The 21,785-nt window shown below is 38.5% G+C and overlaps 1 protein-coding gene across 7 annotated transcripts in view; it reads left to right on the forward strand.

The window, feature by feature from the left end:
• Positions 1-21,785, forward strand: part of dmxl2 (Dmx-like 2) — a 61,385-nt gene that overhangs the window by 14,187 nt on the left and 25,413 nt on the right. For all 7 annotated transcript variants that reach the window (XM_052582441.1, XM_052582442.1, XM_052582438.1 and 4 more), the window contains exons 2-19: positions 98-223; positions 1,557-1,628; positions 1,817-1,895; positions 2,647-2,794; positions 3,611-3,677; positions 5,030-5,202; positions 5,937-6,114; positions 7,610-7,784; positions 9,301-9,504; positions 12,190-12,452; positions 12,636-13,341; positions 14,985-15,106; positions 15,227-15,316; positions 15,419-15,530; positions 15,610-15,729; positions 16,013-16,243; positions 18,101-19,777; positions 20,563-20,673. In XM_052582441.1, coding sequence (XP_052438401.1) covers positions 98-223; positions 1,557-1,628; positions 1,817-1,895; positions 2,647-2,794; positions 3,611-3,677; positions 5,030-5,202; positions 5,937-6,114; positions 7,610-7,784; positions 9,301-9,504; positions 12,190-12,452; positions 12,636-13,341; positions 14,985-15,106; positions 15,227-15,316; positions 15,419-15,530; positions 15,610-15,729; positions 16,013-16,243; positions 18,101-19,777; positions 20,563-20,673 — 4,654 coding nt within the window. The remainder of the gene's footprint in view (positions 1-97; positions 224-1,556; positions 1,629-1,816; positions 1,896-2,646; positions 2,795-3,610; positions 3,678-5,029; positions 5,203-5,936; positions 6,115-7,609; positions 7,785-9,300; positions 9,505-12,189; positions 12,453-12,635; positions 13,342-14,984; positions 15,107-15,226; positions 15,317-15,418; positions 15,531-15,609; positions 15,730-16,012; positions 16,244-18,100; positions 19,778-20,562; positions 20,674-21,785) is intronic.

Here is a 21,785-nt window from a genome sequence, read left to right on the forward strand (position 1 = left end):
CATTGTCTTTGCTTGGCTTTTTGAAACCTGTATTGTAATGTGTTAAATTATTTGTTGTAAATGTCAGAGTTTAACTGAGTGGTTTCTGTTTCCTTAGGCCTATGGCTCAGGCTGTGATATCGTGATCCTTGCAAGTGATTTTGAGTGTGTTCAAATTATTCCTGGAGCTCAGAATGGAAACATCCAGGTGGGGTGCGTGGAGTGTTCTCAGCAGCTTGGCCGGGTAAGATACTACACTTCTTACATTTACATACACGCTTACAGCAGGCCTTTGATACAAAACACTGAACGAATGTGAAATACTATAACAAAAGTAATCCATCCTAGTGAAACAGTAACAGTGAGTAGATATTGACTAGAACAGACATTCCTAAACCAAAATATCAGCTTTTGATTTGACCAAATTGAAATTATTTGCTGGCCAATTAACAAACATGTCAATCGGTAATTAACATTTTATTTTTTCCTTTTTGTGTGTGTGTGTTTGTAAATATTAATGTAAATTTTGCAGTGTTGTACAGATATACCATTTGCTCTCATTTAGTTGCTGCATCAGTAGCTTTACTCAGTGGAGATGCACTTTGGCCATCTGTTCTTGGATGGACGAAACAAAGTCCTGCTCAGGCCGGTTGGAGTGCTTAATCTAAAAGAGCAATGTTTGGAGAGCACCACATGTTTTGGGGAATCAGCTTGTAAATTGAAGGCTGGGACAGAAGAGAGAAATGCCGCAAAACGTGTAAAATATATGTGTTTAAGCCACATTCTTGACACAGGCATCAGTCACCGATGAGCAGACATTGTGCTTGTGGATCTGATACATTTGTGGCCATTAAAAATGTGCATCCCATGACCCTTTCTGTATGATCTTGCTTTATTTTGTTAAAATTACTCCCATTTTCACAGATTCCTCAAGGGGTTCACAAACTTCCATGCATCACTGTATATGCTAGCACAATAAATTGTTTACAAAGGACATTAAATAATAATCTGCTTTACACTCATGCAGTCATGTGTAAATATTCATATTATCATATCAAGCATTCGTCTTATACTATTTTGTTTATATTTTATTGTGAATATTTTCTCACGATCACAACACATCACATGAAGTTAATAATTTACCAGACACTGATAATTGTGTTAATTCTATTTTTAAAATGAAACATACTGTTATAATCTATAAGCATATTGCAAAGTGTTTCCGAGTAATTTGGTCTGGCCTGTAGATCCAGTATGTTGTTCCATGCACCATCTGGTGGATATTCTGTGAAGCAAAACACATTTATTTAAATTCTAAACTACGTGCTCACGGAATTCAGCGGAATTCCATGGGAGGAACTGAGGCATGCCGTGGGAAAAAACACGCATTCTTGTAAGCCACAACTCCCTTCCTCCTGACAGTACAAACATGAATAGATGAACATGTATCCAGTAATCTGCACTGACTGGTTTTTTGACATGGTTTTGTGTTCACATTTTCTCTTTGCTAATGGTGGAACTGCTCTTTTATAATTATGGATATTATAACTAATTGTTAAATAATTGTGCCTTTTTAGATTGCTGCATCCTATGGAAATACCGTTTGTATTTTTGAACCAATAGCTTCCAACCCAAACAAACGTCACAAGGTGAGTTCTGCACTGGAGGACAGTGGATCCTCTGTCAGAGAGGGATAATAATGATTACTATGGACATTTTGACATCTTTACTAATTTACCCAGTTACATATTTTCTACTGTATATCAGTACTTTACTGAATTTGAAAAGGTAATGTTTACCAAAAACTCATTATTTTTTTTTTATTTTTTTTTTAAAGCAACTGAATTACCAGTGGCAGAAGACTGGTCAGTTCTTTCTCAATGCTATAACCTACAATCTGGCCTGGGACCCACAAGGTTTGTTGAAATACACTGTATGTGAATAAACTGCCCGTATTTTCCGGACTATAAGTCACACTTTTTTCATAGTTTGGCTTGTCCTGCAAATTATATTCTGGTGCGACTTATTTATCAAAATTAATTTGACATGAACCAAAAGAAATGACCTAAGAACATCTATGCTGCCAGAGATGCTGCTCATTGCTCCTGTAGTCTACACTGAGCAGCATAGAGCGCCCTCTCGCGGCTGGAGACGGTAATGTTTTCTCTTGGTTATTGGTTCTTAATAAATGCAACTTATAGTCCAGTGCGACTTATATATGTTTTTTTCCTCATCATGACGTACTTTTGGACTGATGCGACTTATACTCAGGTGCGACTTATAGTCTGAAAAATACGTTAAATGTTTTCAGTAGTTCCCTTTTTTTCAACTCTGTTTGGGTCTTCTGATTAAATATTACATTTAGGAGATATTTCTCTGACTTATTGTTTTTTAATGTTTGAATAATTTGAAGTGGTAAATGGTGCAGGTTTGTTAGATTGGTTACTGCATAATAACGCATTTACTAACCATAATAATAATAATACCTAAACTTCCATTTGTGTTGTTTTATAATTCTGATAACTTCCCTGTTATTATAAAATGAAGGAAATATTAATGGTAATAATAATATAAAACAAGACCAGTGCTCTCAAACTTTTGGTATGTATATATGGTAACGTTCAATGTATATGGATGTAATATTAGTTCCATCTGTTTGTCATGTAGGCAATCGTATCTTGGCGGCGACTGAGCGTTTGCAGCTGTGGGCTCCTCCAACCAGTGACACGCTGATAGAGGAAGAGGACGGTCAGCTGAATGAAGATCGAGCTCATGAGCTGATGCTCAACGACTGGAAATGTGTCTGGCAGTGCAAGTGAGTGCAGCTCAAGATCTTAACCACACTTCTGTCTGCATACTGAATCTTTAATGGCGTTTGTCTGATTTACTGAACGTTAAAGCACATTTGAAACATTAAATTATTTAAGTGAGATGTATAATGGAAAAAGAAGGCTTTTACTCTTCTTAAATAAGAATTTTATGTAATATGTAGGGTAAGATGTATTGCCCAGAGTTTGCTCAATCTGGAGTTTGCGAGCGGACTGCGGGGTGTTTGAAATTGCTAATTGAACGAATGTAAAAATTAATTAAATCAACATTGGCTGCCCACTGCTCCGGGTGTGTGTTCACGGTGTGTGTGTCTGTGTCTGTGTGTGTTCACTGTTGCATGTGTGCACTTGGATAGGTTAAATACAGAGCAGAAATTACGAGTATGGGTCACCATACTTGGCTACACTTCACTTCACTTATTGTAACTTTAAAAGCATCCTATGGGGCTGTCAGCTTAACTGCAGTGTCTTTTAAAGCTGGATGGATATTAGTGTTCACTGTCTGGCTGCTGTTATCTTAGAATTTATAAAAGATTTGAATAAATACATGGTTATAGTTAGCCAGGGTAGAATATTATACCAAATAGAAAACCCAAACCTTGAAATTCTACATTTTTGACTGACATGATAATGATTAATAATGAAAACAATTGCAAAAATAGTAACATTAGAATCTTTAATCTGAATCTGAAAACGTGAAATAATTTCATGCAGGTGTAATGTGGAACTTCTTTATGAAATATATGTGAACCTGTCTTTGTGTGGGGTGTAAATTGCTCTGCTTTATGTGTGTGTTATGTCAGGACTGCTGCTGCTGTTCGTATTACTCAGTGGTCTCCAGATGGAGAATATTTCGCCACAGCTGGAAAGGTAACCCCCCCGCCTCCCCCACACAGACAATCACACAGAATATTATATAAGCAATATGTAAGTATATATAATATAAGTCCATACGTATAATTAATGCTAATTATAAGTTCTACACACTAGTTCTATCCCGTACAGAATACGTTATCATTGTGATGGTTATATTATGTAAGGTTAAGGTAAGCTAATTTATTTTATCCTAGCAGAATTTTGTAGCGTGAAGACAATTGCGGATTAAAAAGGCGTCAGCGCTAAACAGTATTTGAACAGATAATTTGAGATGCAACTAATAAAACTATGAAACAACATATAAAAAAACAATAGTTAAACAAAGACTTTAAGTTAATATTTCACTGAAGTATACAAAAGGACTGTTGTGAATCTTTAAATCAGTTCATTAAAACCGTCCAAATTAACGTATCTACTAAAATAAACTGGAGTGAAATTTACTGCAGTTTACAAAGGAGTGTGATGTGCTATACATACTGGACAAATGAATAGTACAGCCAGTTTAATACAGTAGTCAACATTTGAAGTGGATTAAAACCTAAAACCAAACTTTTTTGATCCAATTCAAATGTTGACTACTATAGTAAAGCTATGCTATTTTAAAACAGCTGAGCTTCTGTGATGCTACTGGATGCTAATGTTAGTGTAGGCATGGCTTTTTAAAGGTGCATTCACATTAGCTAATTTGTTTGTGAGCAAAAAAGGCCTATTGTCTACAGTGTAGCAATGCATGAAGCATACACAGAAGTCAAATTCAAAAAGCAGCTTTCTGCTGATCACCACGTGGAATCTGCATGAACAACTTGAACATCTTGTGAAATAAGCATTAGGAAATATTAATATTGCACTAGCGCAAAATTTCCAAGGGTGTGGATTCCTACTGAAATACAACAGCGATCAAGCCTTTTCAAAATAATTTCTAATGACCTTTTTCTCTTTTTTCAAGATCTCAAATAATAGCATATGCACTACTGTGTGTGCGTGCCATACATATTTTTTTTTTAGCTGTGCATGTATGTCAACGTACTGTGCTATTGATGAAGATTATGTTACACAGACTGGCCATAAGCCAGAGCGGCACACAAACAAGGGAAGTATACTTTTGGCTTTATAATTATTTACTCAGTGGCTGTAATCTAGATTTGGTCCACCCCAAAATATTGTGTCCTTTTTTGGAGTCCAAACATATTGATTGGTGTAAATGTGGTTCTTTTGAAAACGCAAATGCATTTTGTCTTATTTTCATAATTTGTACATCAGCAAGTGTGAAAATTTGAAATTACAGGGGCACAACTATTTCTATCCCTCTCTCTTTCTCTCTCTCTCACTCTCTCTCTCTCTCACAGGATGACTGCCTGCTGAAGGTGTGGTATCCCACCACAGGATGGAAGTCTGCAGTGGTGATGCCGGATGTGGCTGATAAAAAAATCCCAGAGATTCATTTCTCATTTGTGTATCTGGCGCATCCGCGTACAGTCACAGGCTTCTCCTGGAGGAAAACCAGTAAATATATGCCCAAGTATGTCAAACACATCCACAGATTCTTTCACTCACACTAGGGCGGGTGGTATGACAGAAAGAATGTTCCATGCAATAGTAACAATATGTCAACGAGTGGATACACTGCTAAACCATTAGTACCATTTGGTAGATATATGCATAGGGGTTGAATCCAGCAGATGTGCAGTCACAGCTGTGCATGTATTGACTATATTGCAGTGACTTCCAAGGTGTTTTTTTATATATATACATCCATCAAAAATTAAAAGAACAAATTATTCAGTAATCCAGTGCCATAATTGACAATTTTAAGCATTTATTTATTTATTACTTTTTTTTCATTAAAACTTCCAGGCAAAATTACTAACTACATTGTCTTATATATTATTAGTGTGAAATAAAAATGACTCAAATTCTTTACTGTTTTGATAAATATAATGTTTAAAATATTAATTCATAATGAGATTATGAGTGGTATTAGTTTTTATAAAAAAATAACACAAATCTTAAAAGATTTAGAGACTTTAGTAAATGAGTTAGATATTAGTTAAATGATCCTCATTCCATTAAATTTTGACTCCAGCCTCATATCTACAATTTCTTTGCTGAAGCGCTGTAGATTTAGCAGTGCAGGAAACGATGCCGAGAGTTTAGTCTTACCGCCCACCCTTAACTCACACTGTGAATTCCACCCGTGTTTGTGCGTATTTCTCATTGTGTTTGTGTGTGTGTGTGTGTGTGTGTGTGTCATAGGGGCTCTGTGTGTAATGTGTTGCTGACATCCTGCGCGGATGGCATCTGTCGTCTGTGGAGTGAGACCCTCTTGCCTGAGGACAGTCTGCTGGGGGGGCAGATCTCAGAGAATAGCAGCAGCTTCAGCTCCTCTCTGCCAAACAACGCTCAGAAAGACAAGATACAGCACGCTCTGGAGGTCAGCATACAGAAGCACACATGCTCATAAACGCCAGTCTGAAATCATACAGACAAAATGACATTATTTAGCACTAAAGTATTCCTGTCAAGGCATAACAATGAATAATGCGTTATGCATGTTAGTTGGGTCACTTTTTTAAATTAGCTATGGCTGTAGTCTGTATAAAGGCTGAAATCATTCTGAAATGCAAAAAAATGTCTGTTTTTAAATTATATTGAAATAGTCGAATGGCAGAAGTATTGAATGATTTTTTGCAACAGATCTCCTCCTCAGCAGTCATCTTCAGTAGGATGTGTGAAAACTGTATGCTAACAAGCAGCAGCCTACCTAAAAACTAACAAGCAATTCATTTTGCTTTTTAATGAAATCGAATCTTGCTGCCAGAAGACAAATTGGTAGGCAATTCAAAATAGTCAAGCTTCAAACAGGGCAAAACAACCAAATATAAGCACTACGTAAGACAAATATGTAAACACATTTCCAGTGAATTATTTTCGATTTGTTCTTCATCATTTCAAAACAGTCAGAATATAGTGCAAAATGAATCATGTGCATTTTTTTAAAGTCATTAATTAACTTTGACTAAGCAACTTGACGATGTAAAACATGAGATACTCTCCATTAATTTTAACCAATGAAAAAGCTGATTGAGATTTGTGAACGTTTACCAGTAATAATACAAATGCCTTATTGTAGTAGCTAGTTAATTGAGTTTTATTCATCCCATTTCCAAAATCAACCATTAATCTTCGAAAGATGCAAACACTTATAGTATGTGTTTGGGCAATTTTACATTACATGGAGTTTTATATGTCAGTGTGCTGCAAAGTCAAGAAAAAAAAACCTGCATGGCTTTCATTTAATATAATTGTGCATAAGATGATTTCATCTTTTTGTGAATTATGTGGTTTTGTTAGAAAAACAGATGCATGATGAATGGACTCTGGTTTGAACAGCTCTCATAAGTAATAAATAACATGATGCGCAGTTAACTTTATTATAAGAAAGCAAAAACAAGGAGCCAATTATACATTTTGCCTGCGTTCACATCAGTATTTAATGGTTATGGAGGGAAGGCACCTACCGGCAGAAATATAAATTGGCAGTTGTATTTCTTTAACGTTAGATGTTAGGGTATTGTAAAACTGTTGTAAAACTAATATTGTTTTAGACTGAATTTTGTGTGAGTATCTATACATTTGTGTCTAATACAAGCACAGGCTGACGGTTTTCAGTTTCAAACACGCTTGGCTGTGTCACATGTTAAATGTATTTTTATCAATATTGCAACACGCACACTTTCAGCTCTCTCCATGTGCCATCTGTAGACCCAAATAGAATTAGCATTTTCTGCACTGATTTTAGGGGAAGAACTTAAATCACACATGACAAAGTTTGTTTTGGGGGCTTGGAGTACTACAGTCTGTTTGATTGTTGGCATGCTGAACATGAATTGCATTTAGGATGGTAAAAATTGTCTGTGTCCATTCAGTCTATCCACCACCTCAAGCACCTGCGTAGAGGTCGCCGGAGATCGTCCGCCCTGGTGGCCCACACCGAGCTGCTGCCCAGCCAGCTGGGGTCTCACGAAACTCACCGCCACATCTCGCATTACGCCAACGCCCTCTGCCACTTCCACATCTCTGCCAGCATCAATCCCAACACAGGTGCACATACACACACTTACTTGGGTTTACATGGTTTATGAGAACACTATTTTATATGATTGTACATAGAGATTCTGTATAAACAGCTTAACCTTGTTATCCTTTATATTTATTATTTTGCATAACATTTTTTTTAAATTTTGTATAATTTTGGTGCAGTTGCTGATTTTTATATCCAAAAAGTAAGATAAAAGTCTGACTGATTATAATGTGAATAAGTGAGGTGTTTATTACAGTACAGTACAAGTGAATTTTGTGAAGGGGCAAGTGAAAGAGAATTTTTTTTGCCTGACCGGACAAGTAACCTGATCAAAACGTTAATTACAAACAGCAGCTAGGGCAGCATCAAAACTTTTGCACAAATAATTCTGATTTTATTATTTTCAGTGTAAACGGTGACTAATAACGGATAATGTATTGACGGTATCAATGTCGTGTCAGTTGAGGCTCGTGCAGCCGGTCTGACTCCCGGAGAAATCAACACTATAAGCTCAACAGCACACACAAAGAAACATACATGAGCAACATACTGCGGTAGAAAAATATATAAATATTCTATATAACATACGTAACATCACACGATCAGGAGTAATGTTTTCCCAACTTTCAGCTAGATTGCAAATGTGATATTGACTTTAAACTACTTTAGTTAAATAAACAAGTAATATTAACTGACATTATGGATCGTTTTTTCCTCCGTTTTGCTAACAAAAATAGTTCTAAGCAAAGGCACACAAAAACAGTTGCACATTTCCGAGAAACACACAATTCTTTTGTTACTTAATGATTCATTTTTGAACAAGTCAATGATTCAGTGAGCCATTTATGAAAACAGTTACTTGCTTCATTTATTGAATGAATCAGCTGTTTGAACAAATCGGTTGAATCAATGATTCACTCATTAAGACAGTGACTTGCCACCCCCTACTGGTGGTTTAATTTCATATTTAAAAGTATCATTGCATTTTTCCAACATTTCATATTTGTATGTCAAAAAAGGTAAAACATTAACGTAATAACATTATTTATGCATTTAGACAGATGGAGTTTGTTGATACTGATTTCATTTGAATAGTAACAACCATATAGTGTCTTATTATTCTTACTTAATGTATTGATCAAATGTAAGAATGTGACGTAAAAGGAGACACTTTAATTTAGGAATTTATGAAAATATTGTCCTTTATAAAGTTAAAAAGTAATCAATTTAAGGCAAATATAAAAAAATATGCTGATAACACATTACATTTGTGCCAAAAAAAAAACAACCGTCCGAAGGACAAGCTCTTGTCAAAGCTTAATGTCGAGGCCTACAGTATAACATATTACTTACAGTACATAAAATTAATATAAATATCAGTTGTTACCAATAATGTGTCTTAGTAGAAAGTTTTCTGTTGCAGTATATGAATGGGGTTTAGAAGATAAAAGTATGATCTTCTCAAAATAACGAGTCATTGTAAGCATTCACACACACTCACACTGATAGTAGCTTGATCTTTCTTTCTGTCATCAGATATCCCCGCGGCGCTGACTGGATCAGGCCTGTTCTCTGAGGACGTCAGCGGAGGGTTTGTGGTTCACTGGCTGAATAATAAAGATCTGAGCTTCACCACCTCCATGGACCGGTTCATGCAGCAGCTGCGCAAACTTTCTGAGCAACACCTGGAGCAAGCCACTGAAGACTTTGAGCAGGAGGGGGCAGTCAAGTTTGACTTCGGTATTACCTTATGAATAAAACTATAGGGATAGTTCACCAAAAATGAAAATGTCGTCATTAATTACTCACCTTGATATCCTTCCAAACTCGTAAGACATTTGTTCATCTTTATTCAACAGTTATTTTCCTCCAAATCATGTTTTCTGGTATTATGGAGAGTACCATGACACATGCACACTGCTTTCCTCTGCATGTAAACATGGCTCAGTGCATGCGTGTTCTATGTGAGCAGCATCATGCACATACATTGTTTATGTGCAGAGGTACTCTTGATAATGGCAGAACGTGTGATTTGAAAGAGAAGAATTGTTGGATAAAGTAATTTTAGAATTTTTGAAGAAGTATTCTCATAGCTTAGTAAAATTAGGGTTGAACCACTGATGTCATATGGACTATTTTACCAATGTCCTTACAACCTTTCTCAGCCTGGGAACATTTCAATTGCATTGCACTCTGTGTAGGATCAGAGAGCTCTCGGATTTCAGCAAAATTATCTGAATTTTTGTTCTGAAGATGAACAAAGGTCTTACAGATTTGAAAGGACATAATGGTGAGTAATTTACAGGGTCTCCGCGGATCCTTAAAAAGTATTAAAACGTCTTAAATAAAATATACGTTTTTTAAGGTCTTAAAATGTATTAAATTTCGCAAATTTTCGAAAAGTGGCATTAAATTTCATCTGGGCAGCATTAAATTTCATCTGGGCAGAATGAAAGAAAGATATCGGAAAAAACTATTTTCCATGCTAACGTAATTTCACCAGCGCACGTCCCTGTCTAAAGACAGCAAAAAGTAAGTAGCATGTGCCTATAGCACAGGCATCATACTTCATTTAGGGGGCAGTGTTTTCCCCGTAGGCCTGTCATAGAAACAGACGAAGAAGTGTTTCAGATATGAGCGTGACAGACGCAAGCCAAGATGGGGAAGTGTAGGTTTAATGATAACTGGCTCGATGATGAGAAATATCGCGGCTGGTTACAAAAAATGTCGGAATACGAAGTGCGGTGCAGACTTTGCAAAAAGACGATACAATTGGGAACAATGGGCTGCAGAGCTCTTGATGCACATATGAAAGGGGAGAAGCACAAGCGCTATGCCGACAGTCAGGCAACAACTGTCCCCATTCAGTTGTTTGCAGCATCGGTATCTACTTCAAAGGCTTACGTTACACCCGCGTTGGTGTCTTTGGATCCCAGTACAAGTAATGCCTTCTGTACATTCTCTCCAACCACTACACTGAAGGCCGAAATGCTGTGGGTTTTGCACACGATTAGCCGACATCACTCCTATACATCCAATGAAGACGTGAGCACCGTCTTCAGGGCAATGTTCCCTGACTCGGAATGTGCAAAAACATTTAGTTGTGGCAAGGATAAAACCTCTTATCTTGCTCGATTTGGACTTGTTCCGTACATAAAAAGGGAACTTCTGTAAAGTGTGAATCAAGGCAGCTTCGTTCTACTGAACTGAGATGCGTAACGGATCAACAGTAAAAATTGTGCAAGAATATTGGGGTTCTTTGCTGTTGTTTGGACACTAATTCCTTTTTTTTACTCCATCGATTTTTTGGACTGTGTTTAACTTGTCATTTTCAATTTGATTTGTTTACACACTGTTTGTACGTTATTTACAGCAGTATTGTTGTAGTATTGAGAAGGCAGTTGCACTGATTATTTGCACTGTTGCTCAAATACAAATGTGCTTTGTTAAACTGAACAGCTTTGTCGAGTGTCCTTTTATATATATATATTTTTTTGCCGTGGTAATGGTCTTAATTTTAATTCTTGAAGGTCTTAAAAAGGTCTTAAAAGTCATTAAATTTGTTGATCAAAAATGTGCAGATACCCTGATTTATGACAGAATCTTCATGTTTCATGAAAGGCTGAGTGATTTGCGCGTAAAGAGAACTTCCCGAAAACTCTTCTCCTGATTCACAAAAACTTCGTAAACGTCAGATGTGATAGTGAAATGTGTGTGTGTGTTAATTAATTCCAATCAGTCGTAAATGGGACGCGCGTGCACGCTCACTCTCAATTACCATAAATCCCGCCTATTAAATCCGACTAACAACTATATATGAGCATCATATTATGACACCAAACGAAGGATTTCAACATGTCTTCTCAAAAGCGACTGAAAAAGAAACATTTCTCAGCTGCAGAAATTGAAGTTTTATTATCAGAAGTTCATTCAAAACACCACATTTTATTTTCAAGCGTATTAGTGGCGTATCAGGACCTAAAAAAGGAAGTTTGGCAGCATGTTACCAATCCTATTACTGGCTCTCATAATAAAAGTTAAAAGAAAAACCATATGTAATTAATATATATATAATATTTTTTTTCAAAATGCTGTTTAAATATGTACCTGATTAAGGTGAATTAAAATGCAGCCGTATTAATGAGCAAAACGTTCAGACGTTAAACGCACTATTTACGCGTGGCTGGGAGCAGGTGTAGATTTCTTTCGTACCAACTAACATTTGGAAAATACGAACGTTTTAATGAATCCGAAAATTTACGGCAAAACCACTTTACACATGATTTACACACAAATTTGTTCTGCTCGTGTTTCATGAATGAGACCCATTGACTTTTAAATTTTTTTATTGTGGCATTATTGTTAAGATTTTCTGCTGCATATTTACAGTATATTGTATAATGTGCTCTATTGTTGCTTTTTTAGATCTGGATGAGATGTCTGATAAGGGCTCTTCAGAGCATGAGGAGGGCGATCAGGAGGGCAGTACCAAGGCCTCTTCTCCTGGTTCGAGCAGCAGTGCTCCTCCACCCTCTGTTTTGCTGGATCGGAAACTGGAGACTCTCATCCTGGAGTGGAACAAAAGTCCAGACATGCTCTTCACTATTCACCCACACGATGGATCCTTCCTCGTTTGGCACATCAAATACCTGGATGAGTTTATACCTGGCATCTTTAGACAGGTTCAGGTAAGAAACTCATTCAGAAATCATGGTAATGACAAGTAATGCATTATGATAGTTTTGAGGTATGGTGTTATGTTCAGAAATATTGGAAACCTATGCTCTATAATTCTCGGCAGCACCCATTGAAAACTTATGCTACTAATTACCCAGATTAATTAAATAAAGTTAACTTTTTGTCTCCTTCAGGTGTCGTTCTCCTCTCGTATCCCTGTTGCATTCCCTACAGGCGATGCTAACTCCCTCAGTAAGAACATCATGATGTACGCTTGTACGTTTATGGACCAAGACAACTTCAGTGTGCTGGATGATAAGAGAAGTGAGCGGCGGGTTCCTCAGAGTGCATCTGCGTCCGCCGGGCTTAGTGCTCTTGGACACTCTCTTGCTGCTGTCATCGGCCCTGCCGTCATGATGGTGTCCAAACATGTGGACGGCTCGCTCAACCAATGGGCTGTGACCTTTGCTGAGAAGTCTGCCTTTTCGAACGTCCTCACAGTCTCGCACAAGTTCCGTTACTGTGGACATCGTTTCCATCTGAATGATTTGGCTTGTCACACGGTACTTCCCTTGCTGCTAACATCATCTCATCACAATGCAGTGTTGACTCCGCCCTCTGGATCTGGAAACGTTGACGGAGATCAGATTGGGGGTGTGGCTCTACAACCCACCAGGCCATTGAGAGGCATTCCCCGTAAACAACTGCGAAATGCAGCCACGCGTACATTCCATGACCCTAATGCGATCTACAGTGAGCTGATCCTCTGGAGAGTCGATCACATTGGCCCACTCTCCTGCACAGGGGGCGTGTCGGAGCTAGCACGAATCAACTCTCTGCACACATCTGCATTCTCCAACGTGGCCTGGCTGCCAACACTCATCCCTAGCTCAGTGCTTGGTGAGTTTTACACCACAGCTGTATCCATACCTGGAATATAATTCATTGTTAATTGATATTATAGGGAGGGCAATTTAACCCTCTGGATTCGATTAACGCGTATACGCGTGATAAGGCATTTTCTCCTGATAACCCAGAAAAGAACTTAAATTACACTTTCAGTTTTGTTCGTACAGATAAGAGCTATATATCAATCGAATCTGTAAAGGGTCTACGTTTTTTGTATAAAGACATAATAACAACAAAACTTTGTGCACTTATAAAATAAAGATAACAAACAAGGTGTGCTGTCTTCAGCCTTGGTCTGTGCTGATCTTCATTTAGACACGCCTCATTAAAATAAACTGTAACTCTGTGAATACTCAACGAAGAGACATGAGAGATGTATCTATAGAAAGCTTGACATGTCTACTTTTAAACTAAACAAGTGTTAACGAAAACAAATATTCTGTGATAAAGTAATCCGTATGAAAACAACGCGATGTCCAGTCTTTCACATCTCCTTTCATCATATCTAATGCGACCATGCCCATGCGCTGAACGTGCTATTAAAATTATAAAATTATAAGTTTCACTGAAGCGAGCGACAGAAAACGAAGCAGCGAGACCCTTAGACCTCAGAGTGTTAAACAAAAGCCTATACTTTTATACATACTATTATATTTATATAGAACCCCTCCCAAAACACAATTGAAAAATGAATGGATTTCAGGGTTATAATGGAAATTGTATCGGTTTTAATGCAAACTATATTGGTGTCTATTTGATGGATTCTATTGGTGGAACGTAATATTACAGATGGCAACCAATAGAACAACAGTAGTTCTTATTGGAATAATGGCAAAAACAAAAAGGAATTCTGTAATGGTCTGTAATGATTTTATTATTATTATTATTATTATTATTATTAGTATTGTATTTTTTTCAGCAGGGTAATGATACTCATACTGTGCTGCAAATTCTTGACAATATTGAGCTGTAGCTTGAATTGCAAATGTAATATCGCAAATCAAATTGCAATCGCAATATTAGTCAAAAAAATCAAAATGAGATATTTTCCCAATATCGCAAGGCCCTATAGTTATATGCCATGCCAGTCTGTGTACAGTGTGCGTTCTGGCAGGTATTTTCTTCTGTTGCCTTTTATAGCATTTAAGTGAGTTATTGGCAGTGCCACCCTCTGCTTACATGAATGGGTCAACACCTCATCAGCACTGAAAACATTGGGATTTTTTTTTTAGACAATTAAATCAGCTAATTGAATATTTGAAAATTGTGACCCATCCCTAGTACTCATTTGCCCTGTGATAGGCACTTTCTGTGCTTTGGATGTGTGCGCTCAGAAAACTGTATATCAGAAGCACAGTCATATTCTGGAAAAGGGGGTGGGGAACAATAGCTCATTTGCATTTAAAGATGTACGAATGCGTGTTTTTGATTCCACTTAAAATAGACATCTTCAAAATTATATATAAATTATCTGTGGGGTATTTTGAGATGAAACTTCACAATCTTCACGACACAATCTGGGGACATCTGAGCCTTATATTACATATTATAAAAAGGGGTATAATAGGATGTCTTTAAGTTTATTACTATGTCTAGCTTCTTAATCCTTTTTTTTGTGTGTGTGTGTGTGTCAGGAACGTACTGTAACTCAGCAAGTGCGTGCTTTGTGGCATCTGATGGTAAAAACCTGCGTCTGTATCAAGCTGTGGTAGATGCCCGCAAACTGCTGGATGAACTCTCTGACCCAGAGACCTCTGTAAGAACTTTTCCTATTAGATTTGATAAAAAATAATGTATTTATCTGCCAATGAATGAATGGTAAATGTCTTTAGAGTTGACCTGAATGTTGATCTCTGATGGTTGCTTTTATGTTCAGAAACTGGTGGGTGAAGTATTCAACATTGTGAGTCAGCAGTCCACTGCCCGGCCCGGCTGCATCATAGAGCTGGATGCCATTACTAACCAGGTGTGTTCTGTTTGTGTGCACATGCAAGTTTGTGTTTGATTAACATTATTGCAATTCAACAAAATGATATGTTGTGTGTAATTCCGCATTTGTGTCTTTCAGTGTGGCTCAAACACACAGCTGCTTCACGTATTCCAGGAGGATTTTATTTTAGGTTACAAACCACATGAAGACTTCCCAGATTTCAACATTACCAGTGTTCCCTCTGGGGGAGGTACAAAAACCTTTATCTTTGCCTTGAAGTATGGTTTAGACAGTTGCAGAACATTGCACATTTTTGTCTCGGTTTCTAGAGTACCAGCCCCCTCCTTTCTCAGAAAAGTTCTACCTGGTGGTGATTGAGAAGGATGCAAATCAGAACTCAGTGTTACAGATGTGGCATCTTCATCTGCGCTCCGTGCAGGCGTATGTGGGTGCGTAAGTGGGTTATTTGTGAAATGATGACAGCTGTCAGCATACAGCTTATGAGACAAAATTGTGAGTGGAGTCTAATGAATTGAAATTTAGAAGGAAAATAATGCCATAATTTAGGGCATCAATAATGTACATCTGCACTATCTATTGTACTGTCTACTGTATATATTTCTGCTGATATCTGTTTCTGTTTATCTATGTCTCTGTCTGAGATTGATTTGATATTAAATTAGTGTCTTGACTGATTACGGTTACATTTTACTGACTTTCTAATCCTTGCAGAAGAGCCAATAAATGACCACGTGTTCCAGAACAAGCTGACGGTTCCTTTGAGTCAGAACTATGGTGACTCATCTCCTGACATCACTCCAGGTCAAATTCCGCTGCCCCGCTCCTCCTCTTCTGCCAACCTGCAGTCAGCCAGCAAACTCATCCTGAGCTCTAAACTGGTCTACAGTCAGCAGTTAGACCTTCCGCCAGGGGTGGAGCTAATCAGAGCCACGCCCTCTGCTGGTATGATCATGCATTGTTACAGACTAGAATTGCTTCATTAATTGCTTCATAGCATTAATATAAGCTATGCATGTTAGCTTTTAAAGGGATAGTTCACCCAAAAATGAAATTTCTTTTATTAATTACTCACCCTCATGTCGTTCCAAACCCATTCAGAACACAAATATTTTTATTAAAATCCAAAAGCTTTCTGATCCTGCATAGACAGCAACAGAATTACCACATTCAAGGCCCGGAAAGATAATAAAGACATTGTTAAAATGATCCATGTGACCTCAGTTGTTTTTTGCCCAAAGAAAACTTTATTCAACAATTTCTTCTCTTCTGTGTCAGTCTTCCACACACGTTTACAAAAGTACCATGATGCATGTGTGGCGCTCCTGACGGAGGAGCCAGCATGCTGACGTAGAACCCAGATAAGCTGCACCTTCTTTGCAAGTAGAGGAATGTACAGGCATGCACTGTAATACTCTCATGAACATATTTTAACAATGTCCTTACTACCTTTTGTGGGCGTAGAGTTGAGTTAATGTCTATGCAGGGCCAGAAAGCTCTCAGATTTCATTAAAAGTAACTTAACTTGTGTTCCAAAAATGAACTAAGGTCATACAGGTTTAGAACGACATGAGGTTAAGTAACAGGATTTTTTGGGGGGTGGTGAACTATCCCTTTAAGATGAACAGTTGCGGTTATACTTGGGTCATTGGGGTGTTAATAAAATATAATCTTCCTGATATTCACGATGCACTACTATAAACTACTATAGACCAGGATTTTAGCTTACTGATGTCATTGTAGAAATACCCAACTCACAAGTGTATAATAATATGGAGGTTATTAAAGTAAAGTGAAACTCTTATCTAGAATTAAAGCATTTTTCACTATAGCAACCCTCTACGGACAGCTTGGCAATTGAGTGGCCATTGGTTAGTATTTAACATTTTTTTACTGACCAGAATGAAATACTATACTAAACTCTCAGTTTTGCATGCGGATCACATCTGCACCCCGTCATCCATATGGACCACGAGCGGTAACAGTGGCACAATTTTGTGAGCAGCGCATCAGAACAGCAGAGCACTAAACAAGCGCTCTGGCCGTTTAAGGCAAATACCAGAAAACCCGGCAGTTCTTAAAAGCTGAAGAATTTCAAAGGAACTCTTTTTTTTTTTTTTGACAGGAAAATAAATTAAAGAATATTGTTTACACGAAGTGTGTTAATTATGCATGTTATATAAGACTCTCTTGCTCGATCTGTCTTTCTCAGAGTGAGAGAAAGCGACGGTGAGTCATGTGCCCTCAAACTAAAGTTTATGGTATGCCAAATACACAAACACAGGAGCGCTGCAATTCCATTGAGATGGTCTTAAAAATTATCAGAGATTGCTTGATGGAGAGAGAAACTCTGAAGCGCTCAGGCAGAGCGTTTAAGTGTTTGGCGAATAAAATGCTAAAATGCTAAATGCTAAAATCATACTCAGCCTCCAACTCACACACTGGTGAGTAAAATCTGCAAATTTATTAGCCATTGGCATCATCCAGCGTGAAGATTCAGACGCATATGCGAGTGTATATGCAAGTGTAGAGGGTTGCTATAGCCATATTCACATGGACCCTAACAATCTGTTTGTACAAGCTGCCTAGTCATGGTGTCTGACTTCTAATAAGAATGTATTCTAACCATTAAGTATTCATAATACTGTATAGTGCTTTTATTAACGATGGGATATCATCTCAAATTTGCTTTGTATGACATATTAAGCAATTGGTGAGTGTGTATGGGGATGGTTTGTGTTATGCTGTAAAAGTGTCATGTGCTTTTGTAGGTGATAAAAATATTGTGTGTTCTTTTCAAAGGTCACTTGAGCTCCTCATCTATCTACCCTGTGTGTTTGGCTCCATACTTGATTGTGACCACCTGTTCAGACGGACGCGTCAGGTTCTGGCACTGTAGGGTGGACATGGACTTATCAGCACCACACCCCGAAGAGACACGTTTATATCGGTGGGAGTACTGGAGACTCTTGAAAGAGGAAGAGGACAACGACAGCTCTGTGAGTGTTGCGGGTCGACCCATTGCGGTCAGCTGCTCCTACACTGGAAGACTTGCTGTGTCGTTCAAACAGAAATCGCCTGATAATGAAGGTGGCATGCTTCAGGACTTCTCCATGCTTGTATCGATATACGAGTGTGAGTCGACGGGTGGCTCAGAGTGGGTCCTGGAACAGACTATTCACCTTGACGATTTTAGCAAACCTGTGAAGACGCTGGATCCGCGTGTTAGTGTTGATAGCAATTTGGTTGTCTATAGCAAGTTAGATTTGTTTGTAACCAAAGACAGCCCCAATATCAAACACTTTGTGCACCTAGACTGGCTGTCTAAAGAAGACGGGTCACACATCCTGACGGTTGGGGTTGGATCCAACATCCTTATGTATGGACGCATCTCAGGGGTTGTCACAGAGCAGACAGGAGTGAAGGATGGCATGGCAGTCACCCTGCCTCTAGGGGGCAGTATAAAGCAGGGAATTCGCTCTCGTTGGGTGCTGCTGAGATCCGTAAACCTTGTTTCTTCTGTAGACGGTACCCCGTCCCTGCCAGTGTCCCTATCCTGGGTGCGTGATGGCATCCTGGTGGTGGGCATGGATTGTGAGATGCATGTTTATGCGCAGTGGAGGCAAGATGAAAAACTGTGTGACTATGATGACAACAGCATCTTATCCCCAGAAGGCGTTGCAGGTCGCACTATGTACGCTTCAAATGAGGGCAGAGCACGATCTAGGAGCGTCTTCGAGGGGAGTGCGGGAATTGATGATGCGGTCCGTCCCCCAGCAGTGATTCAAGATGGCGGTTTATTTGAGGCGGCCCATTCATTGTCACCCACTCTTCCACAGTACCATCCAACACAGCTTCTAGAGCTTATGGACCTTGGAAGGGTCCGTCGTGCCAAGGCCATTTTGGCGCACCTGGTCAAGTGCATTGCTGGAGAAGTTGCAGTGGTGAGGGATGTAGAAGCAGGTGAGGGTGGCGCCAGGAGGCACCTATCCCGAACCATCAGCGTGACGGGTAGCACGGCAAAAGACACTATTGTTGCTGGCCGAGATGGTGGGCGAGATTACACTGAAATCAATTCCATACCTCCACTTCCACTATACGCACTGCTGTCTGCGGACCAGGACACCTCTTACAAGATGGGAGATGAAGCGGGAAAAGCTGGAAAAGGGGCAGAACGTGAGACCCAGAAACAATCAGAGGATCAGTACGCTGATCTGTTTCAGGTGCCGGCTGTCACAACCGACGATTTTGTGAACTTTGCTGCTGAGAAACCAGAGAAGAAGTCTCGTGTAATTAACCTATCACAGTACGGCCCCACGTACTTTGGCCCTGAACACGCACAGGTGCTGTCTTCACATCTTATGCACTCCAGCCTTCCAGGTCTCACACCCCTTGAGCAGATGTTCCTTGTGGCTCTTGCCGATACTGTGGCGACCACTAGTGCAGAAGTGGCAGGACCCACAGATAAACAGTACGCTGGTGAGTTTACTTCTCTTTACTTCTTTGATGGGGCAACACTGATTTTGCATAGCCCTCAGCAAATGTGCAGTTATGCCCCTGAATATACAGAAGTATCTTGTGATTGTGTCGTGATACACTTCTTGTGTTGACTAACTGTCTAGTATGTCATTGGGGTTAACAGAGTACATGAAAAGAGAACCATAATAAAAGTTTTTTTTTTTTTTTTTTTTTTTTTTTTTTTTTTTATAACCTTGGTATTATTATTTATTGTCAACATTAAACATATCAGACTTTATCCATGTTACCTATAGCTCACATCTTTTTTATTTAGTCTCTTTAGTGCTAAACTTTAACACAGTGTTCCAGTGCTTTCTAGAGCCAAAATGCAAGGAGAAAGGTTCAGGGATAGTTGGATAAATCATACAGCATGCAAGTATTTATAGTGTAGTTCTAATTCACCTAACATTGTATTGCTGATGAACTTCAAAGTTCAATCCTCAGTTTCCCAGTCGGGGAAGTTTTTAATTAGTCTCTGAGTTTTGATGTGCTGTTAAATGTTTAATTGGATCAGGTGTGATCAGAGTCATTAGGAGATGATGCAGATTGTGGTCCGGAATATGATCATGATTCTGTGTGCTCTGAACATCATTAACACTCTTTGATGACAGAGTCATATGTCTGAGAGTGTTGAGCATGCTTTTCCAAACCGATGCAGTGGAATTGTCTTGTAGAAAAAGAATGTGAAGTTAAAAATGAAACCTGGTTTCTAGGGTTTATGGTGTAGTAAATATGTGTTTCTGCAGGTGGAGAGGCTCTAGATGAGTGTGGTCTACGTTACCTGCTGGCCATGAGGTTACATACCTGTCTGCTGACATCCCTGCCTCCACTATACAGGATGCAGCTACTTCATCAGGGTAACACACACTCACTTGTATGCACATATACACACATAGGGATGGGTATCGTTAAGGTTTTAACGGTATTACTACTCTTACCGATACTCCTTAACGGTCTTGTACTTTAACGGTATTCTTATCGGTACTTTGTGTTGTGTTACTTTGTGTTGTGTTAGGCAGTCGAAAACTTTGCATTTCTTTGTCTGCATATAATGCACTTTTGAAAGATGCTTTGAGAAATTGCTTGTGTTTCCGCCCTTACATGTACAAATTTTGTTGCACTTATGACAACCAGCGTTGTCTGCATCAACTCTAGTGAAGTATAACCACACTTTGGAACGTTTCGCTGTCTCCGCCATCTTCACTCTTTGTATTAAGCAGGAGTTTTTGTATGCGTGTGTGTCCACTGCGCTCGTTCTTGTTGTATGTGTGTGATTAAGCAAATCTCTTCGCCATCGTCACTCTTTATTATTAAGCGGGAGTTTTCGTACTGTGGCATGTCACAAAACACTCATTGTGGTGTGTGTGTGACTGACAGACAGCCTCCGCGGCGTGCATGAGAGATCTCGCAGATCTCGCAGACAAATGTCTTAATATGATCGCACATTAGAAATGTTTGGTGAGATAAAAAATTTTTTTCCCTCCAGTACCGAAAGCAGAACCGATAGCGTCAGATCTGACTGATACTACGGTCTTTCATAATTAATTAAAAGATTTTCCAACACCAATAAAGGAATCCGGCCCCAGCATTGAAGATGGATATGGAGCAAATAACTTCTATGAACACTGTTGATAATTTATGAACATGAATATAAGACATTGGTTTGGTATAATCTTGCAATTTTTTATTATTATTATTATTATTATTATTAAATTAGACTATTGGGATAACAAACATCTGAACGTGATACAATTTAAAAGTGAAATGCAATTTCTATCTATAGTTTGGGATATTTTGATTTCATGTTTAGAAATTTCTCTGTGAAGAATGAAATGGTTATAGCCTCGAGGTTGTCTAATATGTTAAACATTTATTTCATCTCACATGTTACAGTCCTAAAAACACAACTTGGGGTTTATAGTTGTCAGAAAGGTTTTACTTCTGAAGTTTGTGTGTGTGTGTGTGTGTG

This window comes from Carassius gibelio, chromosome B18, assembly GCF_023724105.1.
Source record: "Carassius gibelio isolate Cgi1373 ecotype wild population from Czech Republic chromosome B18, carGib1.2-hapl.c, whole genome shotgun sequence".
NCBI classification, from domain to species: Eukaryota; Metazoa; Chordata; class Actinopteri; order Cypriniformes; family Cyprinidae; genus Carassius; species Carassius gibelio.